Source organism: Argopecten irradians, chromosome 2, assembly GCF_041381155.1.
Source record: "Argopecten irradians isolate NY chromosome 2, Ai_NY, whole genome shotgun sequence".
Taxonomy (NCBI): domain Eukaryota; kingdom Metazoa; phylum Mollusca; class Bivalvia; order Pectinida; family Pectinidae; genus Argopecten; species Argopecten irradians.
This window is the reverse complement of record NC_091135.1, coordinates 17,197,088-17,216,036: the sequence shown is the minus strand read 5'-3', so window position 1 is coordinate 17,216,036 and position 18,949 is coordinate 17,197,088. Positions and strand designations below refer to the sequence as shown.

General features: G+C 34.4%; 1 protein-coding gene across 2 annotated transcripts in view; it reads right to left on the bottom strand.

Annotated features, from left to right (window-relative positions):
- Positions 1 to 16,074, bottom strand: part of LOC138314647 (protein boule-like) — a 30,977-nt gene extending 14,903 nt beyond the window's left edge. The window contains exons 1-10 of one of the 2 annotated variants that reach the window (XM_069255088.1): positions 15,916 to 16,074; positions 9,827 to 9,949; positions 9,375 to 9,466; positions 8,474 to 8,531; positions 7,547 to 7,606; positions 7,150 to 7,171; positions 6,310 to 6,336; positions 3,222 to 3,349; positions 2,661 to 2,738; positions 491 to 541 (exon numbers count right to left, since the gene is read on the bottom strand). In XM_069255088.1, the coding sequence (XP_069111189.1) occupies positions 491 to 541; positions 2,661 to 2,738; positions 3,222 to 3,349; positions 6,310 to 6,336; positions 7,150 to 7,171; positions 7,547 to 7,606; positions 8,474 to 8,531; positions 9,375 to 9,466; positions 9,827 to 9,949; positions 15,916 to 15,918 (642 nt within the window). In that variant the 5' untranslated portion in view covers positions 15,919 to 16,074. The remainder of the gene's footprint in view (positions 1 to 490; positions 542 to 2,660; positions 2,739 to 3,221; positions 3,350 to 6,309; positions 6,337 to 7,149; positions 7,172 to 7,546; positions 7,607 to 8,473; positions 8,532 to 9,374; positions 9,467 to 9,826; positions 9,950 to 15,915) is intronic. The other variant, XM_069255089.1, reaches the window with a different exon arrangement.
- Positions 16,075 to 18,949: the final 2,875 nt, after the last annotated feature.

The window sequence follows — 18,949 nt, the reverse complement described above, 5'->3', positions numbered from 1 at the left end:
AGATAGTTTTCAGAATTTCATAGACTTCATCTACATGAAACAACAAATAATTTATTGAGTTTATCATGACTCTATCAATGTGACACGATAATTGTTTGTTGGTTACATCTGTAAAAAAACTGGCTGAGTACCGACTCTAGATTGTGATTGTAACTTTGTTGTGTGGTAGAGCTTAGTTCCGCTTGAGCGATCACACAGTATAGGTAACAGTGTTGTGACAGTGTCAACTGTGTATTTTAACGGTAATGTGTAAGGTCTTCTCCACGATTTTAAGTGCCAACGAAATTGTAAAATTTCAGAATCCACGAAAATTGAGCCCAATAAAAATAAATGATTTCACAGTAATACACTGGTTCTGAGATAGGGAAAGGGGTAGATAAGAATTTGTTAAATGTTACATCAGGTTCGTAAGAACTTAGGGTAGAGATAAGGAAGAGGATTTCACCCAACCTAGCAACAACCTAGAGTGTTTTATCACACAGTTATGTACCTGAGGGGCCCATCTCCAAGGATTAGCAGCCGTGGTCCATTGAGGTGTTGTCTGCAAAACAAATCATACATACATAATTAGAAAGTGCTCATCTGTTAAAGTCATCATAACCGACAGCGGATAAGGGTCTATGGCAAAACCTCTAAAATGGTAGGAAAATGATAAAGGTCATCTACAAAAATTACAATTATACCAGTATCAACTCAAATATTTAACAGGAAGGAGAATGCTTCTTTCATATAGGTCATAAATGTGATATCAATTAGTGGAATTGGGCCAAGTAATAGGTCTTAACAGTCGAGATACTGGTAATTATTTAATACTATACAACAGCACATAGATAAACACCTTCCTGGCAATGTATGTGATGATGCAATGCAAAGTTTATTTCAACAAATGTTGAACAGAGCAAAATTATAGTTCTTGTTTGCATTATTTAGGAAACCATAATCAATGGTCGGATTTTAGATTCTTAACCCTTAGGCTGCTGCAATGGTTTGTAAAGTAATGGCTCTCAGTGCTGCATTAATTTTGTAAAATCCAGGGAAATGATAACTTAATTATAAATGAGTATATCTTGAAAACTATTTGCATTGTGTGGATAAAAGTTATATGAAAATTGTTTATTATTGCAAAACACACCTGCTATTGGATATTCATATATGTAATGCCATGCACTATTTAAGAAATAATTGTCAATATATTTCCGTGGTTTGTGTTCATTTAATTTGTTTGTTAATGTTTATTATTTTTACAACACATTCTCGCTGACAAGTCGTATGTAATGTTGCCATGTAACCAGTTTTGACGGATTAACGGCGGCGTTTTCTCACAATTTATAGCTTCAAAACCATTAAAATCACAACACATACTAACTTTCAGTAGCATTTCTACCGAGTTACTTCGGGCGATAATCCGACTGACTCAATTCGTAAAGAAACCATAAATGTATAGGCCTAATTTGAAATAGGTTAAGTACAGGCCATTTCTTAGTAATAAAACAATGCTAAATATCGACAAATGAATAACGGAACACATAAAATAAATCGGCATGTTTTTACTTTGCCTACCATATCATCCGAGTTGTGGCTTCAAAATCACGCTTTACGAGCTCGAGTGATCTTTTCGTACACATGGCGTTCGCGACCAAACATAATTTCAGTCTTTGATAGGTATAAACGGTCTTTAAAACTTCCATCCTGAAGTCGGCAACCATATTTGTACCTCAAATGTTACAACCGATAGCTTGTAAACCATACAGTCCTGTATAAAAAATTCATAGCTTGTGCTTCAGTAATGGCTGCCATTTGCTTTTGAAGAGAGTTAATTACCAGAAGTAGGTCAAAAGGATGCTACTTCACACACACTGTACTCGGTACTCGAAAAGTCGATCTCAGCGACCGGTCATTAGACAACTTTGACAGGGCTAAAATGATCGGTCGTTGGCCACATTAGATAGGTGGTCGTTATACACAGTGCCATTATATGCATCTTATGCATTAATTTCAATGCCTGTGAACGGAGCATTGTCAAAGTCAATCTCGTCATCTGTCAACAATTAAAATAATGTTGCTTTCTATTGGATCCCAATCTAAAGTGTCTGACCCTTCAAATTTACTTTCAACTTCTGACACATCGCTAGCAAAGAACTGTCTGACCCTTCAAATTTACTTTCAACTTCTGACACATCGCTAGCAAAGAACTGTTTTACATATTCTTCATCAGTTCGATCTATCTGAGCGGCCATTTTGATGAGTCAGTATACCATTTGAATTTCTTCCACACCTGTGGTTATTTTTAGAGTATATTTCCGAGAATATCGAATGTAATGACATTAGAACCAATCGGAAGCATTCTACTTTCGTTTTCAGTCATAATTTTAGCAACAGGAGGGAGATTTGACGATCGGACTGCCGGTTGAAAACTCGGGAGTCAAAAAACATCTTATTACGCGAGTAGTAACGAGGGCCATTTAAACCAACGGGTAAATAGTCGTACATAGCAGTCTAAGGGTTAACTAAAATTAGAATTAGAAAAGGAGCCATAATATTTGTCAATAAGCTCTTGTATACATATTATTAATTGTTCAAAACTTTAAAAGTCAATATGACTGCTTGCAAACTTTTGATAGAGAGTTTCGAGCTATTACTTAAAGTGAATATATACTGACCGGTTGGTAGGCAGAATACTGTGGGGCCACATACATGGTGGGTGTCTGAGGAACCATCACAGTCGAGTAGGCTGGTTGCTACAAAATCAATCCTTACCGTAAATTATATATTCTTTAGAACATAAAATCAAAAGTTAGGTAGTGTTATATAATTAAAATATCTTGCCCCTTAAAATTCATTCAGAAATCATTTCTATCTATATTTAAATATTTAAATTTTCAAATAAATCCTTGTTTGATTACCTGGGGGCATTGGGACGTTCTAACGGAATTACCCCTCATTTTTCAGCATTGAATCAGATATTTAATGTTACTATTTTAAACTATAGTGGCAGAGAAGTGCAAATATTGAATTCAGAGTCTAAACCCTGGCAGTTATCTATTTTCATAAATGTCTAGGCAATAAAAAAAATTTTGCACCTGAAAACAAACGAGAAGTACTAATATTACTACAAGATGAAAACTAAGAAATGGAAATAGTCAAAACAAGGCCTATGTTTCAACAGATCTTATACAAAAGATGATTTTTGTCACACTTATAAATCTTATATCCAAATGTACCTGTGGACTGACTTGTGGCTGCGGTATTGGGTAGCCTCCCTCTGGAGCATGGAAGATAGCCATTCCATTCTGATATGTATATGGTACCCCATTAGAGAACATCACCGTCCCAGAAGGTAGGCTCTGGTCTGTAACAATATTAAACAAATCTTCAATCCTCAATCCTGTTACAATATAGTCAGCATTAAGATTCAAAACAAAACATTCCTCTTTAGTTAAAAGACACTTTTGACCACAACTCAAGCATATTAAACCATAATCATCAAATTAAAATGACAGAAAATATCACACTACAAACAGGACTACAAACACCGCACTTAACACTCAACAACCAACATAGGATTATACACGCAACACATCCACAAAATCTTGCTCTCATCATGTTCATTCCAATGCTAAAGATGCTCCACCACTGAAAAACGGTTTCTTTCTCTTTCAAAAACAGGTGCAGACAAGTATTTTTTTTTTTTTTAGTTACAAATTTACTTACTTCACATCATTACTTCAAGATAAAAAAAACTCTTGCATCCCGAAACAATTCTGTGGCACTTTGTCCTGTATGGAATGAAGTACTGATTGCATATGCACCAAAAGCAAAATAAATTATTCATATTATTTTTTGTGATAATCAGACATATATAATAAATTATTTTTTTTTTTGTGATAATCAGACATATATACCAAATAACACCCCAATTTTTGTTCAAAACGATGCTCTGTAGGTGGTGGAGCATTTTAATCACATATTCATACACAAACTGCACTTGTCTGTCCTCACACTTCATATGTTATTGACTTTCTGTTACTGATAATAGACCCATCTATTTCCAAAGTTTAACTTGTCAAATTCCCAAAAACTTCTTACAGCAATCTCTCTTGTACATCTCATTCTCTTACAATCAGAAAAAGGTCCCCTTCAAAAGCAAAGGGCGAGGAAAAACCTACTTTACATATGTACAGTTGAGCCTTGCTAACTTAGTTTTCAAAAGTTTCATAGCAGCCATACACAAAACAATGAAAGTTTTTACACAGCAAAAGTCATGTAACCGTATACAAAACTTTAATCACATCAAAGATTAACCAAGGGGTCAATACTATTGGTGGTTTCTGGCATTAGACCAATAGCCAGAGAATAAGCGTTCTATCAAAACTGATAAATGAGATACCGTATTCGACCCAATAAGCGCCCAGGACACTTAAAAATTGATAAAAATGAAAAGGTGCTAAAAAGTCAAAATTATTAAAAATTTATACCATTTATGTAGTTTTGGTCCTTATTTATGCCTGCTGGGCAATTGAAATTGAGGCCTCAAAAAAGGGGGAGGGGCGCTTATAGGGACATGGGCACTTATTGGGTCGAATATGGTATAGACAAATTTTTGGCCCAAGATGTATAATCAAGCATACAATACTGAAATTCCTGTAGTGAACAAATACAAAAACATACTAGATTTCACCAAAAGAAAATAACTTATTTTTAAATGTGAGGGAAGAACGAACACTAAAATTAAGAACCACCAGAAATTAATATCTCGTGGTCCTGCTGGTAACAAATTTTTTAGTAGTATCAGCCCCTATCTACCATGGTCCCTTTGACATTAAGTTAACAAGGTTTCACTGTACTTTACACTCACACAGCATTCTCTTCTACTTCAAGTTCACAAATATAGGACCAGACACCCTCAACATAAACATTTACGGACTTTTAACAAGTATGACATGAGATGTAACTCTATTGTTTCAATGTATAATAGTAATTTATCTGTTGAATCTATGGGTAAAACTTATGCATTAAAACCGAACAGAATAAGTTGGGTATTTTGTTAGCAGATTTGGTAGGAGTTAATTGCAAGCATAGGGCTAATGTCAAGCAACTTTTTATTTAACGGAACCAGAATTGGACAAACATATCCTATGAGAGTATATGACTGATGTTGATTTTGTCCTTATTAAAATCCAACTCATGCTGACTGCTTCTTACACAAGCATCTGACTGACTTTGACTGCCTCCTAAAAAAGCATTTCATTGATAGTGACTACCAAACATCCAACTCTCCAATGTCAGCATTAACATCACAATGACCAAGCTTTGATCTAGTCTTTAGATCCAGGCTTGTCCTACAACAGTAGACCAACTCAAGCTTCTGTAAATGTTGCATCCAAATATCTTCAGGGCATAAGCTTGATTTCAGCGTATGTATTATTCCAACACCATTTTAGACATTGACAGTTCATTCTTGTTTCCTTAATCACGTTACTCCATCTAATGAATGAAGATTTACAACATACCATAATTTTCTCATATAAGCATCTCATATTAGGATTTTACGTGACTTTACAGTCTCCAAGTTGAAACTGCTTGACAAATGAATGGCACAGTGAATAGTTACAGTAACAAAAACACAAACAGGTTAGTAATACAATAAACTAAAATGGGAAGGTTTGGTTACTGCAAAGCATAAGGGAGGAAGGCAGGACTACCATCTCGTCCTCCGCCGCCACAGAAACGAAAGCTTAACCTAATGACACGGAATTAGTGATATGTATCTACAGATGGCCCAGTAACTAGTCGCCACATCCTAGCTGTTGGCCTGGAGGCCATCGTTTTTGAAGAGGCGGTTTCATGCATCGAGAAGGACTAGATATGGAAAACTTGTCATTAATTATGCAGTAACATCAGAGCCAATCAATGAATACCGGGTGTATATCAACTAACAACGCATGGATGATGCACCTCTTGAAACAAGTTATGGTGGTGAGCTGAAACTAAAACACATTTTCATATTTTCCCCAAAGATTGCCTTGACTTTGAAGTTTGCGAGAGGCCACACTGAAGTGTACATTGTTTTTGTATGATAAGTCCTACTACAGTATAAATCAACAACCTTCTGGGGAAAATACAAAATAAACAAGGAAAATTCAAACGTCTAATATATAAATCCAATTGATAGTGCACCCTGCATGCTAAAACGTTTAATTGAAACAATGTTTAATTGTGTGTTGTGCGGCATTTGAAACAAGAAAACATGAACATCAGACCACAGGCTAAACTTTTCAGGCAATGTAACCGCTACCTCACGTTGCTCACTCAAGATTTCATGATCTGCAATTCCATCTGAAAAATTTAACCCCAGTGTAAGGCCTACAGGACAATCTTGATACACTAGCAGGCCGCATGACTGGGGTTTGTCATACTGTATCAAGAACACACTTTCTGATGCCAATGGAATAAATATAGAAGGTCGGCATCCTGAAGAAGCTCAGATTGTGTAATTAATGGGATAACAGAATTATTAATGTAGAGGAATAAATATTTTCCCATGTTTTTGAGCAAGGAGTTTTTTCCCTAGTTTTTCTTTCTTTCATAAAACCATAAACAAAAAAAAATGAAATAATTGCAATGCAATTGCAATAATATCATAATCTATAAACTGAATACTTGGATTAAGCAGACTTGAGCTTTCAATTATTATTTCTTATATATAGTTCATTAACTTGTAAATGAAAACATTTTTTGTCTGATCTTGACGACGACAGCAATTGGGCAACAGAAAATCCTACTACTGCTTCCAAAACACTTGTCTGTGTACGTACAATCTAACAGACTTTTAAAACAGATTTTCTCCAATTTCGTCTGAAAGTCTTCATACATGTCTTTATTGATCATCTTATATTTAATTTTAAATCAAATCATGATCAAAAAGTCGAAAACGTAATAAATTCACACTTTTAAATTGAATGTGATCGTTTAAATCTTGATTAGAAATGTATGACAATGAAACACTGTTTTCAGCTACAAGTTACCTGCCAACTTTTCAGCATCATACAGAAAGACACATGTACATTACATATGATTCACCATTCTAAGTTTTACTTGGATGATAGGGATCTAAATAATCCTGTATATAAAATGAAAAACAATACTTACCAAAGGACCTTTGTAGAACCTGCTGCAATGACAATCAAAAAGTATGTCTAAAATACCTTATTATATAGATCTTCAAGACATAGACATATGTCATGAATACACTTTTTCATATTGTTGTTGCAAGAAATTTAAAGATTACTTTCAGCTTGATTTATGTATTTGTTTAACCATTTATATTACACCATCTACACCTAGATAACACTGAAGCTTACAAAGAAGACTGACGACTATAACTTATAATTTAATACCCAGAGTTAAGTATGTAATAGGAAGAAGTTTCAAGCATGAATTGACTGAGTAGATGGGGAAAATTAGATATATTTCCATAGCAAGTCTATTTCTTCCCTTTCTGAATAAGGTAGCAAAAATATTATGTTCTAAAATCATGACACAGTACCTGTTTTCTGATTGCTGGACCAATGTTTAATTTTCTGTCTTTAAACACAAGGTTGTCGGACTGAAATGAAAATGATATGATGAATTACACAATCAAAAAGATCACCTCAAACTGCATTTCTTGACAGCAAATAATTATGAATTATGGACCTTTGGTGAGGTCTTCATGGTGTTATATCAAAGATCATGATTTTATATTCTACTAAGCCCTGGTTAAGTTATCTTATCTTGTGACATTGTACTTATATAATTATCTTGTGACTGTACTGGCCGAGTTATTTTATCTTGTGACATTGTAATGGTTGAGTTATATTCTCTTGTGACTTTTTACTGGTTGAGTTATCTTCTCTTGTGACATTTTACTGGTTGAGCTATCTTCCCTTGTGACTTTGTACTGGTTGAGTTATCTTCTCTTGTGAATTTGTACTGGTTGAGTTATCTTCACTTGTCGCTTTTTTACTGGTTGAGTTATCTTGTACTGGTTGAGTTATCTTCTCTTGTGACAATGTACTGGTTGAGTTATCTTCTCTTGTGACTTTGTAATTGTTGAGTTATCTTCACTTGTCATTTTTTACTGGTTGAGTTATCTTGTACTGGTTGAGTTATCCTCTCTGTGGTTGTTTTGTGAATTTGTACTGGTTGAGTTATCTTCTCTTGTCACTTTTTTACTGGTTGAGTTATCTTGTACTGGTTGAGTTATCTTCTCTTGTGACTTTGTACTGGTTGAGTTATCTTCTCTTGTGACTTTGTACTGGTTGAGTTATCTTCACTTGTCGCTTTTTTACTCTTGTGACAATGTACTGGTTGAGTTATCTTCTCTTGTGACTTTGTAATTGTTGAGTTATCTTCTCTTGCGACTTTGCACTGGTTGGGAACTACTAACAAACTCCATATATCAAAATATGACAAATATTGTATGCAAACTTACCTCCTTCTTTATTATTCTTTCAGCATCCTCCTGATTTTCAAACGTGATAAACCCATACCTTATGAAAAGATCAAAAAGATTCACCATGAAGATATCAAATACAAAATACATATACAGTATTCACTATTCAGGGCGGGGCCCAGCGTCGCCTCCAATAGTGTCAACTTTGCCAATTTATCTGAACAAATTCCATATAAAATAATACAAATTCTGCAGTAGTTGTGAGTGACAACTGTTATTGAAAGCACCTACCAAATAATGTTCAATTTTTGTTTAAAGCATAAATATATTGTCATACAATTACTGAGATTTATCGTACTGAACACTTCTTTTAGAATTTATTTACTGAATGTTTACACAGAAAAAAAAAACAAAACTGTCTCATAGAATCACAGAAAATACATCTGAAAATCTGTGATGCACATGTGAAGGTGAACGCTCATTTGCAACATTTTCATGTTGCAAAGTTGCAAACAAAAATTTGTTTACTTCATGTTTATGATAAAGGTTCCTCAATAACAGATATTCAGAAAAAAACTTGAAAAAAAAGGTCTCTGATATTAATGGCAAACTCTATGCCAATTACCTGCACCCTTATTAGAAAATATGGAATTTTATACAAATAAAAGTTCATAATAAAATATCATAATGATATTTGCAAAGAAACTTTCCAAAAGAAATGATTATTAAAATTTAAGCCAAAGCAACAAAACAGACATACTTCATTTTCAACCATATATCACTTTTTCTCCTGTAGCTTCAATCATATTTCTTCTTTTTTGTAATGATCTGACTTAATACAAGTTTTAGTGTCAACTTCAGATAGGATCATTCATAAAGCTTGGAATTTTGATCAATACTTGTTTTGTATCAATCTAAACTAGCATGATTTAAATCTAACCCTTTGGACACTCCAGCTCGGTCAGCTATAATCTTGGAGTCCTTCACTGCTCCGTAAGCCTGGAAAAATTGCTTTAATTCGGCCTCTGTAGTCTGCAATAAAGTGCATAGCCAAACAAGCTGGTTAGCATATTTTGTAATGAAGTCATAATAATCATTCAACAAAATGCTTTTCTTTAAAATAAAATTTACCAAAACAAAATAATGATATAAAAAGGTATATCATGAATAAAAACATATCCATCCTAAAATTGTTGTTTTAACCTGGTTACCATTACAACACAATGCAAATCACCTACACCTTGCCCAGTTAACAATTTTGTAAAGTTTAGAACATTGATTTCAAATCAAAGTTTCACATGCACAATGCACATGTATTGCAACTGATTGTTGAAACTGGAGCTAACCATTTAAAATTTTAGTTTTTCTTGCCAATCCACAGTATATACTTACATTTGCTGCAATACCCCCTACAAAGATGCGGTTTGGAATGACTGTGCCGTACTTGGGGGCATGCGTACCACTGAGAGGGGTGCCACAGGGGGTGATGGATGGTGATACGTCGGCTGAAGAAGACTGTAAAAACCCAATAAATATATAAATAGATTGCAACGATTAAAAAAAAAAAGACAATTATATTTTCATTGGCCGAGAAAAAAAAAAAGACTAGGACATTAATATCTATATGGATGGAAAGAAAGTACCGTATCAATGAACATTTCACTTTAAACACTAATAGTATATATACTTGAATTCCTGCTTGCCAGAATTGATCAATTTGAGTTTGCCTTAAATCAACCCAGTATTTCATGACTGAGTATGTAGAAAAAATATAATAATTTATGGTACACATATTTTTCTACTCTCTCAATTTTCTGTAGTATATGCTTTTAATGGTTCTTTTTACATTTTTTTTTTTTTTTAAATATATATGCAGGGATTAATCTAGCTCTGATTTACTACGTTTATGGGTAGTTTCCCCTCAAGGAACGAATGCCCCTCTAGCCTAAAATTCCCTTAAGATTTAAAAATTCCCTCATTTAAAGCGAAAAAAAAGAGACCGTTTTTGTAACACAATTTCCCCTGTGCCTTCTTTCATTAATGTTTTGACTTTTGTTTGCAAATTTATTCATATTTATCATACAGCTACTGCATATTTTATGAGAAACTATTTTTTTTTTATTTTAGCTTTAAATCTTCCTTTACTAAATCTAAAAATAAAATTAGTTGTTTAACAGTATTTTTTCGTCAAAATTAATATAATTTTGGAGTCAAATTCTCCTATATTTCACAAAATTTTCCCCTATTTTGAAAAAGGATAGTTTCCCCCAAATCCTAGATTAATTATAATTATTGAAAATCAGTCCAGCTGCCACTATCAGGTCTTGACGTCTGGTTACAAGACAATACCAACCTCATATAGCGCTCTCAACTGAAGGGGTCACTATTACTGACATACTCCTTGGTTTGAAAATTTGGGGTCCTATGTGAAAAAGTTTTTAGTCTAATCTACAGTTTGGGTTCAAAAGTCTTTCTGCAATATTATGTTTTCCTATATATCTTCATGTTTATTTATTATTTTTTTTTTTACATTTTTTCTTTGAAATTTTTTTCATCAAACCTTGTGATGGACTATAACAAAATTTTGCTTACTTATATATACAAAGTTGTTCACTCTTTCAGCTCATCATATTTGCATAATTTTTCAATATATTTCATTTTTAAGATTCAATTATTTTTGTGCACAGCTTAAAACTTTGTGACATCAATCATGGTGATTCAAAATTTTCGCTTGCAGGATAGAACGGAAAATTGTGTGTATTAACTAACAGATTTAGACATTTCTATAATTATGTAAAATTTGGTTAACCCTAGATCTGTCATCATTACAAACAATATTGATGTATTGTTGATTTTTATCTTCTGATACTCGATTCCTATTTTCCGAAATCGATACAATGACCGAAATTGTACTTGATGACCTTCCTATGACATAGTAACATTGGAATATTTTTTACAGTATACAAACTGTATACATATTGTAAATTTCCTGATCATTTTAATTCAATGAATTTTCCACCATTACCACAAATTTATTATATACAGAGGATTCACCATTACCACAATTTAATGTACAGAGGATTCCGCTTATTTGCATAGGTCCATTTTCCAGAAGAAAATATGCAAAATAACCGAGGAGTTATTCGAATAGTGCGAGAGATGACAATCTTTGCCACCTCCGTTTGGACTGTATGTATGAATAGGCAAATAGATATCGTATTCGTTTACTTGATAAATACGTAAAAATATTTACACTTAAAACGAAACCACAAGTAATTTATTTTCGAAGTTGTAATCGATTTTAATTGTTATAATAACAAAAAATATCCAATATTAGAATTCTTGTTTACTTAGGATCGACACGTGAATATTTAGAGAAACAGCGAAACGATCGATAACAAATGCAATTTAGATTCTACTAAACAGGATTGGAATTTGTATTGTCTACAATTCCCTAAAACCTGAAAATAATAACCAAAATTTACGTACATATGCCTGGCAAAATGAACTTACGATAGGTGATTAAACTTCAAAGTGCCGATCAACATAGTAGTGTTGGCTTTTACACATGCGTTGCACTAATGAATTCTCGAAAGATGGCGGCAGGTGATGAAGCCATGCATTCACTCGACCTAAATGTCTTTTGAGAATTCTCCCTGTATTGTTGATCTATGCGGCGAATAGCTTGATAACATTTCAGAAATTAATGCATATTCAAGTTGCAATGAAACAATTAACGTAGCAAGTATCTTTTGTATCCTAAGCTTACATACTGTACGAAACTTGCGGTAGTCATTGCACGCCGACTTTGCATGCTTTTATGTCTCGTTCAACGAGACGCTTGATACGCACATGTCTGTCGTAGTCAACAAGCCTCTGGTTGAACGAGACTACTCATGAATGGCGATTGTTGTAAGGAAGCATGGTTTCTCCAACCGATCACGAACTAAGGTACGTTACGTTAATGAATAAACACATTTGAATGTGCAAATGCTTTAATTAGATGTTTGAGTCAGTGAATATACTAAAGTTATGATCAACCGCTGCTGATGTAAATCGTAACAGCGTCGAATACCTTTGCAGATTCATGCATAAAATAACAAGCCATACTATAACGTTAATCTGTTACCAGGATGATTTCTAGTAAAAGCGAAGTATCTTGAAACATATATCGACGAATTTCGCTAAAAATATATTGCAAAATTGAAAAATATTCGATTTTATTTTTAGAATTTCCCAAATATTTTATTCAAATAACCGGAGGTCATGTAAAAGTCTATGCAAATACACGGAGTTGAAAAACAAAGATAAAGAAGGAAAAAATCGGGACCGCAGAATTTTATGCAAATAACCGAAATATTGGAATAACCATTATTCGATTATGTGGAGGCCTCTGTATATGAAATACTCAGCAATAGTTCTCAAGTGACATTCGTTGTTTTCATTTATATAACCGATTATGTAGTACACAAAACAATCTTTTTCTCAACAACATCATTGTTTCGATATACATCGATACATCGTGATTTTCCTTTCGATATATCGATACTTAACATTTATATCAATGACAGCTCTAGTTAACCCCTTGCCACATGGCTGCAGGTCGGTTGACCTCAGGCTCAGTATTACAGATAGTTCAAACATACAATGTTCATTTCAACATTGTTGCATCTCCATGGCACATTTGGTGAACTTAGCATGGTTTCACTAAAATTTGCTGTTTAAAAAAAAAACCACTGAATTTTGAGGATGAAATACAGTTGTTTTAGACATTTTTGGTAGTGTAAGTCGACCAATTCCTGATTTTAATCCATGGCCAATCGATTATTAAAATGAGAGATAGCTCATGCTTATTTTATATTGTTCTGAACCTTTATTATGTTATATATTGGACCATTATTGGTGTAAAATCACATTTCAAAATGCCTGAGACATGTTTGATACACAATAGTTTTGAATTTCAAAAAATACTGTTGGTTCATCAGATCTAAAATTCTTCAAAACAAGAGGCCCATTGGGCCAGTATCGCTCACCTGTTCCAGGCTAAGAATACAAGCTACCAACTTGAAGGCTTCAGATCTGAACTTAATCTATTTATTTCTACAGAAGGTTTATAAACAATTTGATACATTTTCTATTTTGGCCCCATCCCTCAGGCCCCTGGGGCATCAAATTTACCATTTATATAAGATTGTTCCCCTTCACCCAAGGAAGCTTCAGACCAAACTAGAACAAAATCCCTTCATTCCTAACAGAAGGATTTAGATGGATTTTAGAGAATTTGCTATATTTCTCATATTGGGCCCCTGAGGGACCAGCTCTAGACCCATCAAAGTTGTTCCCATCTATCATCAAAGGAAGGCTAAGACCAAATTACAACAAAATCCCTTCATTCCAACTTAAATCCTATAGAAAAGAAATATTTGAACATTTCCCCTATTGGGCCTCGCTGGTCAGGCACCTGGGGGACTAAACCCATTGTTTATACAAAAATGGTTCCGCTTCACCCAAGGAAGCTTAAGACCAAATAAGAACCTAATCCCTTCATTTCTACAGAAGGAAGAGGATTTTTAAGAATTTTCTATATTTCCCCTACTAGTCCCCACCCTCGGGCCACTGGGCTTGGTAGTGACTGAGGCCCACCATTTTTATAAGATTGGTTCCCCTTCACCCAAGAAAGCTTCAAGCCAAATTTGGTCAAAATCCATTCAGCTGTTCATGCATACGACTACTAGGATTTTTGTGAAAATTTTCCGGACGACAGATGCGGCACCATCACGAAGGTCAGACCATGGCCAAGTGAGCTATTAGCCTAAAAATGTATTGCCATCATATATATCCAACATCATATAACATATATGCATTCACAGTTGGTTGTGGTGTCAACTCCACCCATATATTTATTGTAAGAGCTGTAGTAATAACATTAATGCCGTGTCATAAAATTTGATTTAGAATATTTAATCAGTATTCTACCACAAAAGGTAGTGTTATTCAACTCTCAGGACATTGAAACACAGCAAAATGTTAAACATGGCGAACTGTGTACGAAAATTTCAATTTCAACAAATCTTATTTCAAATATTATTTGAAAAGGGATTGAACAACAGGCATAGTGAGACGAGTTTAATACCTATAGGTGTCGTCAGCCAGTAAATAAATAAGGCAATGGATCTGAATTGCTTCTTATTTTCATATTGACATTTTTTGTCAAGTTTGACAAAATCAAATTATCTGAGTTGACAACTATAAATGCGAGTTAAAAAGATAACTTTTAGATATTTTTCTATATATATATATATATATATAAAATAAATTTATGAATTTAACTTTTAATCTAACAGCATGTTGGATCATCCTTCAGTGTTTGCAGATGTTTGCTCATCAGTCCAACATCATTGGGAAGCCAAAAAAGGATTGTAGAGATAGAGTGATATTTACAATAATGGTAAAATATTTAAAGTGATTGCTTAAAATCCTTTATTGTATGTCCTAGGTTTGTGCATAATATACTGTTGTTCCTAGGTTGATGGTAAAAATTTCATGGCATGGTTTTTCCTGTGCTTGTTTAATCTATCTTTGAAAATGTTCAGGTTCTCAGCATTGACCACATCAACAGAGAGAGAATTCCAGGACTCCACTATCCTGTTACTGAAAACACTTGCTGAATTGAGACGAAAGGGTTTCTTGTAGAGTTTTTGTTTTGACCTCTTGTACCTGTGTGTCTCATTGGTATACACATGTTGTCACTGGTAACAATGTCGATTCTGTTGATTATTTTTAAAGGTCTCCACCATATTATCAGCCCTCAGTCTTCTATACTCCGAGTGTTGGGATACCCAGGGTCTTTGATCGGTCAGGATAGGAAAGATCTTTAAGGTTAAACAAGTCTTTTTGTACCTCTTCGTTGGACGTTTTCAATGGTTTTTATATATTTTGCTGTTACAAAACTAAAAGAAAATCAGGCAAGCACAGACCTCGTAATATCATAGGCAAAGGCAGGGCCTAAGTCAGACATTGGTATCCAGGACCACATCTTAAACGTTATCAGCTTTTGATCTATTGTTTTGAAGATGTGCATAACGGCAGCATATTCTGGATTTAAACCAGACAGATCTACAAAATCGTCCGAGGTAAACGAAGAATCACGTTTCGTCTGTGATTATTTTCTTCTAACATAATGATTACTAGAACAGCGTTCAGTACAGCTTTGACGATCAGATTAGTGAAATGCGAGATTCGGGATGGCACACAACGCTAAATTTAGCAACAAGCTACTATACGGGAAACTGATCTGCGAGACTCTTCCTATCATCTGAGAGATGTTAATGGCAGTGCACATGACAGTGCACGCCACTTATGACATCCACGTTTTTACGCTGTTAGTGTTTCTGAAAAACTTAGTGAAAGAAGACCACTATCAAAGTTTCACAAAAATACTTATAGATTCATATTACACTTTCAAATATTGAAATACATACCATTTTGTAGCAAAACCGTCTTCGGACCGTTCCCTGTGTTTCGGGCAGCAAAACAATCTCTGATGGAGACTGCAGCCGAAAGTTTTCTCGTAAGGCGATACGATTATTCCTAGAGGAGGGGAAGGTCACATTCCCAAAGTTTCGTAGAATATGTTTCGGATAAATTTACCACAAAATAAATATGATATAGTATTTTCTTTAATATCTTTACATTTGAAGTGAGACTTACTTAAGTGGAAGCTTAAACAATACTTGTTGATTAAGTCTCTGTCCGACATTGAAACCTATTCCACCTATTTACTTGAGGGGTACATGAAATAATAGAATCGCCCGTCTTTACTCCAGTTGCGAATAGTAGACGATTTCCCGCCCGCAGAGCGTAAGTCAGACTGGCACATGACGCAATGAGCTGTTAGTTACCGTTACAGGTACTGATCACATGGTTTAGAGTATCGGGGAAGTATACCTGTATATTTTTGGGGGAGGGATGTGGGTTGGAGGTGTTGTTAGGGACTGAGCACTATCAAAACGGATTGTTTTGTTTGTAGAGAAAGCTTATATTACTGTACAGTACTTTTGATTTTTGATAATATTACTAGACAAAAATAAACAAAAAATCACACTAAATGTTAGTCTACTTCAATAATATCAGTGACTCTACTATACTCGGCCCAACTACACAAATTGTCACTGCTAGGTCCTTAGTCACAATGCACCCAACACGTGTATAATCCATGTAAATCCGTAAAAGTTTAACTAAGTTTAACATGGACTAGAAAAGAAACACTGTAATTAAAATTCTTTACGACAAAATGTGGGATTTCCAAAAGTTGATCATTCCAACAGTCACATTGCTGAAATGTAGTTAATGAAATATATTTTCCGATTATAAGGCATCTCTGCTTGAAGCTGCTGGTTGTTCTTTCAGAAATCTTTTTTATGAGTACAATATTTAGAAAGGCTTTGGTATCAAAGCCGGTTGAGTTTTCAAGGAAAAATCGTATCTTTTATGCAGTACTTAGTTATAACCGTCCGTGATATTAAAGGAGGCATCAAATAAAACGGACAAGGTAGAAAATTAACGTATGGATTGTTTCTAACTCACGAGAGAGAATATGCATTTAAAATGAGAACCCCTTAGTTGGACCTGGAAGTATTCTCTTCCATAAAGAGTTCGTGTACATTTATACTTGTAGTTTATTCCATCCAGACATTATACACATTCCTATCAACCATGCGCAATGAGTTAGAGTAGGATCTACGTCCTTAAAAATGCAAAGATGCTCCACCGCCGACAGAGCATAATTAATATTCATCATTTGAACAATAATTGGTGTTTAATCGTGTATTCATATTAAAAACACAAAAAAATTTTTTTTTTGCCTTTGGTGCATGCGCAATCAGTACTTCATTCCATATAGGATATAATGCCACGGAATTTTTTCGGGATGCAATAAATTATTTTTTTATTTTTAACTTGAAGTAAAATTAGAAGCTTAACTTTTCAATGGTGGTTATTTGTAAAGTAAGCAACTTTTGTAACTGAAGAAAAATACTCATTCGTCTGCTCCTGTTTATGATAATGAAAAATATCATTTGTCAGCGGTGGAGCATCTTTAATAATACAAATGTTTTAGATAGCCTAATCTGTTCATTTTGCATAACTCTTAGTTAAAGAAATACATGTATATGATATTGCCTAGATATGGTATTGTTTAGTGACACCAACCTGAATTAGATGTCACACTATAAAAAGTACATTACAACAATAGTCTATATAGTACCACATCCTACATACAACAAGGGAGACAGCCCTACCAACCGGAACCATCCTTGATCTTCATCTGTTCATCCTACCCTTCCCGTGGACCCATTTTCATAAAAATGTAGACCTTGGTCGGTAAGGCATTTTTTTCAGGTTGTAATTTTTTACTTTAAATCCTACATTGCTTTAAAGCAATAGCAAAGTAAGAATCAGGAGGCCATTTTGATGACTAGTAAATTGGGTAAGTTAGAAAGGAATACCTGGAACAAACATTATACATCATACGATTCTGCCTGTCGTCCATCCCGAAATAACTGTGACGGCTATACACAAGTGCAAATAACTAACAAGCCCGTGACAAATGGCCCCCGCTGATAATCCGCGTGAGCCGCTGTGTGATATGGAGTGTGGGAGTGAGGAATGAGGGGGGGGGGGGGGGGGTGGGGGGAGTAATATACCGCCTGTTCACACCTCCACTGTCTAATGGTGTGTAGTTGGGACGTACCACTTTGAGGGGTGAGAGATTACTGAGTAGTCTTGGTCATGTTGGAACTGCATGTCGTACATCGCCCGCTTAATAATTTGATGAAAAGGATAACGCCATACACATAAAAAAACATCCGATAAAATTAACTTATAAAAAAAAAAAAAAAAAAAAACATAATGGGACTTTATAAATAAATTATTTTAGTTTAAGACCTCCCACTTCCGCAATAATTTGAACAGATCATTACACTTTATTTTGAAAATTAGGTGCTCTTAATCCTAAATATATCCCATTACCATCATTCCTCAACTGGGTGATGTCACAGGGGGCCAACATTTTTTCTTGTATTTGGTGGATGGACCGATGAATATATATAACAGTCATGTGATTTTTTTTCAGAAAATACGAGATTTGAAAAATTGTTAAAAAATCTGTATTTTTACTATAAAACAGAGAAAGACTAAAGTAAATATCCCGAGTTTTCAATAATTTTTTTCAAATCTCGTATTTTCTAAAAAAAAAAAAAAAAAAAAATCACATGACTGCTACTATATATACATCAGTCCATCCACCAAATAAAAAAAAAATGTATGACAACATCCATTTTCATTGAGTTGGCCCCCTGTGGGTGATGTAGTACACGATACTATAGCTCGGATATATTTATAATTATCTAAGTTGTAATGACTATGGCCCAGCCAATTGCGGTACACGTATTTGCAGAACTATTCCATTATGTTTTGATGAACGCTCTACAAACTAGACATCAACAAACAAACAAA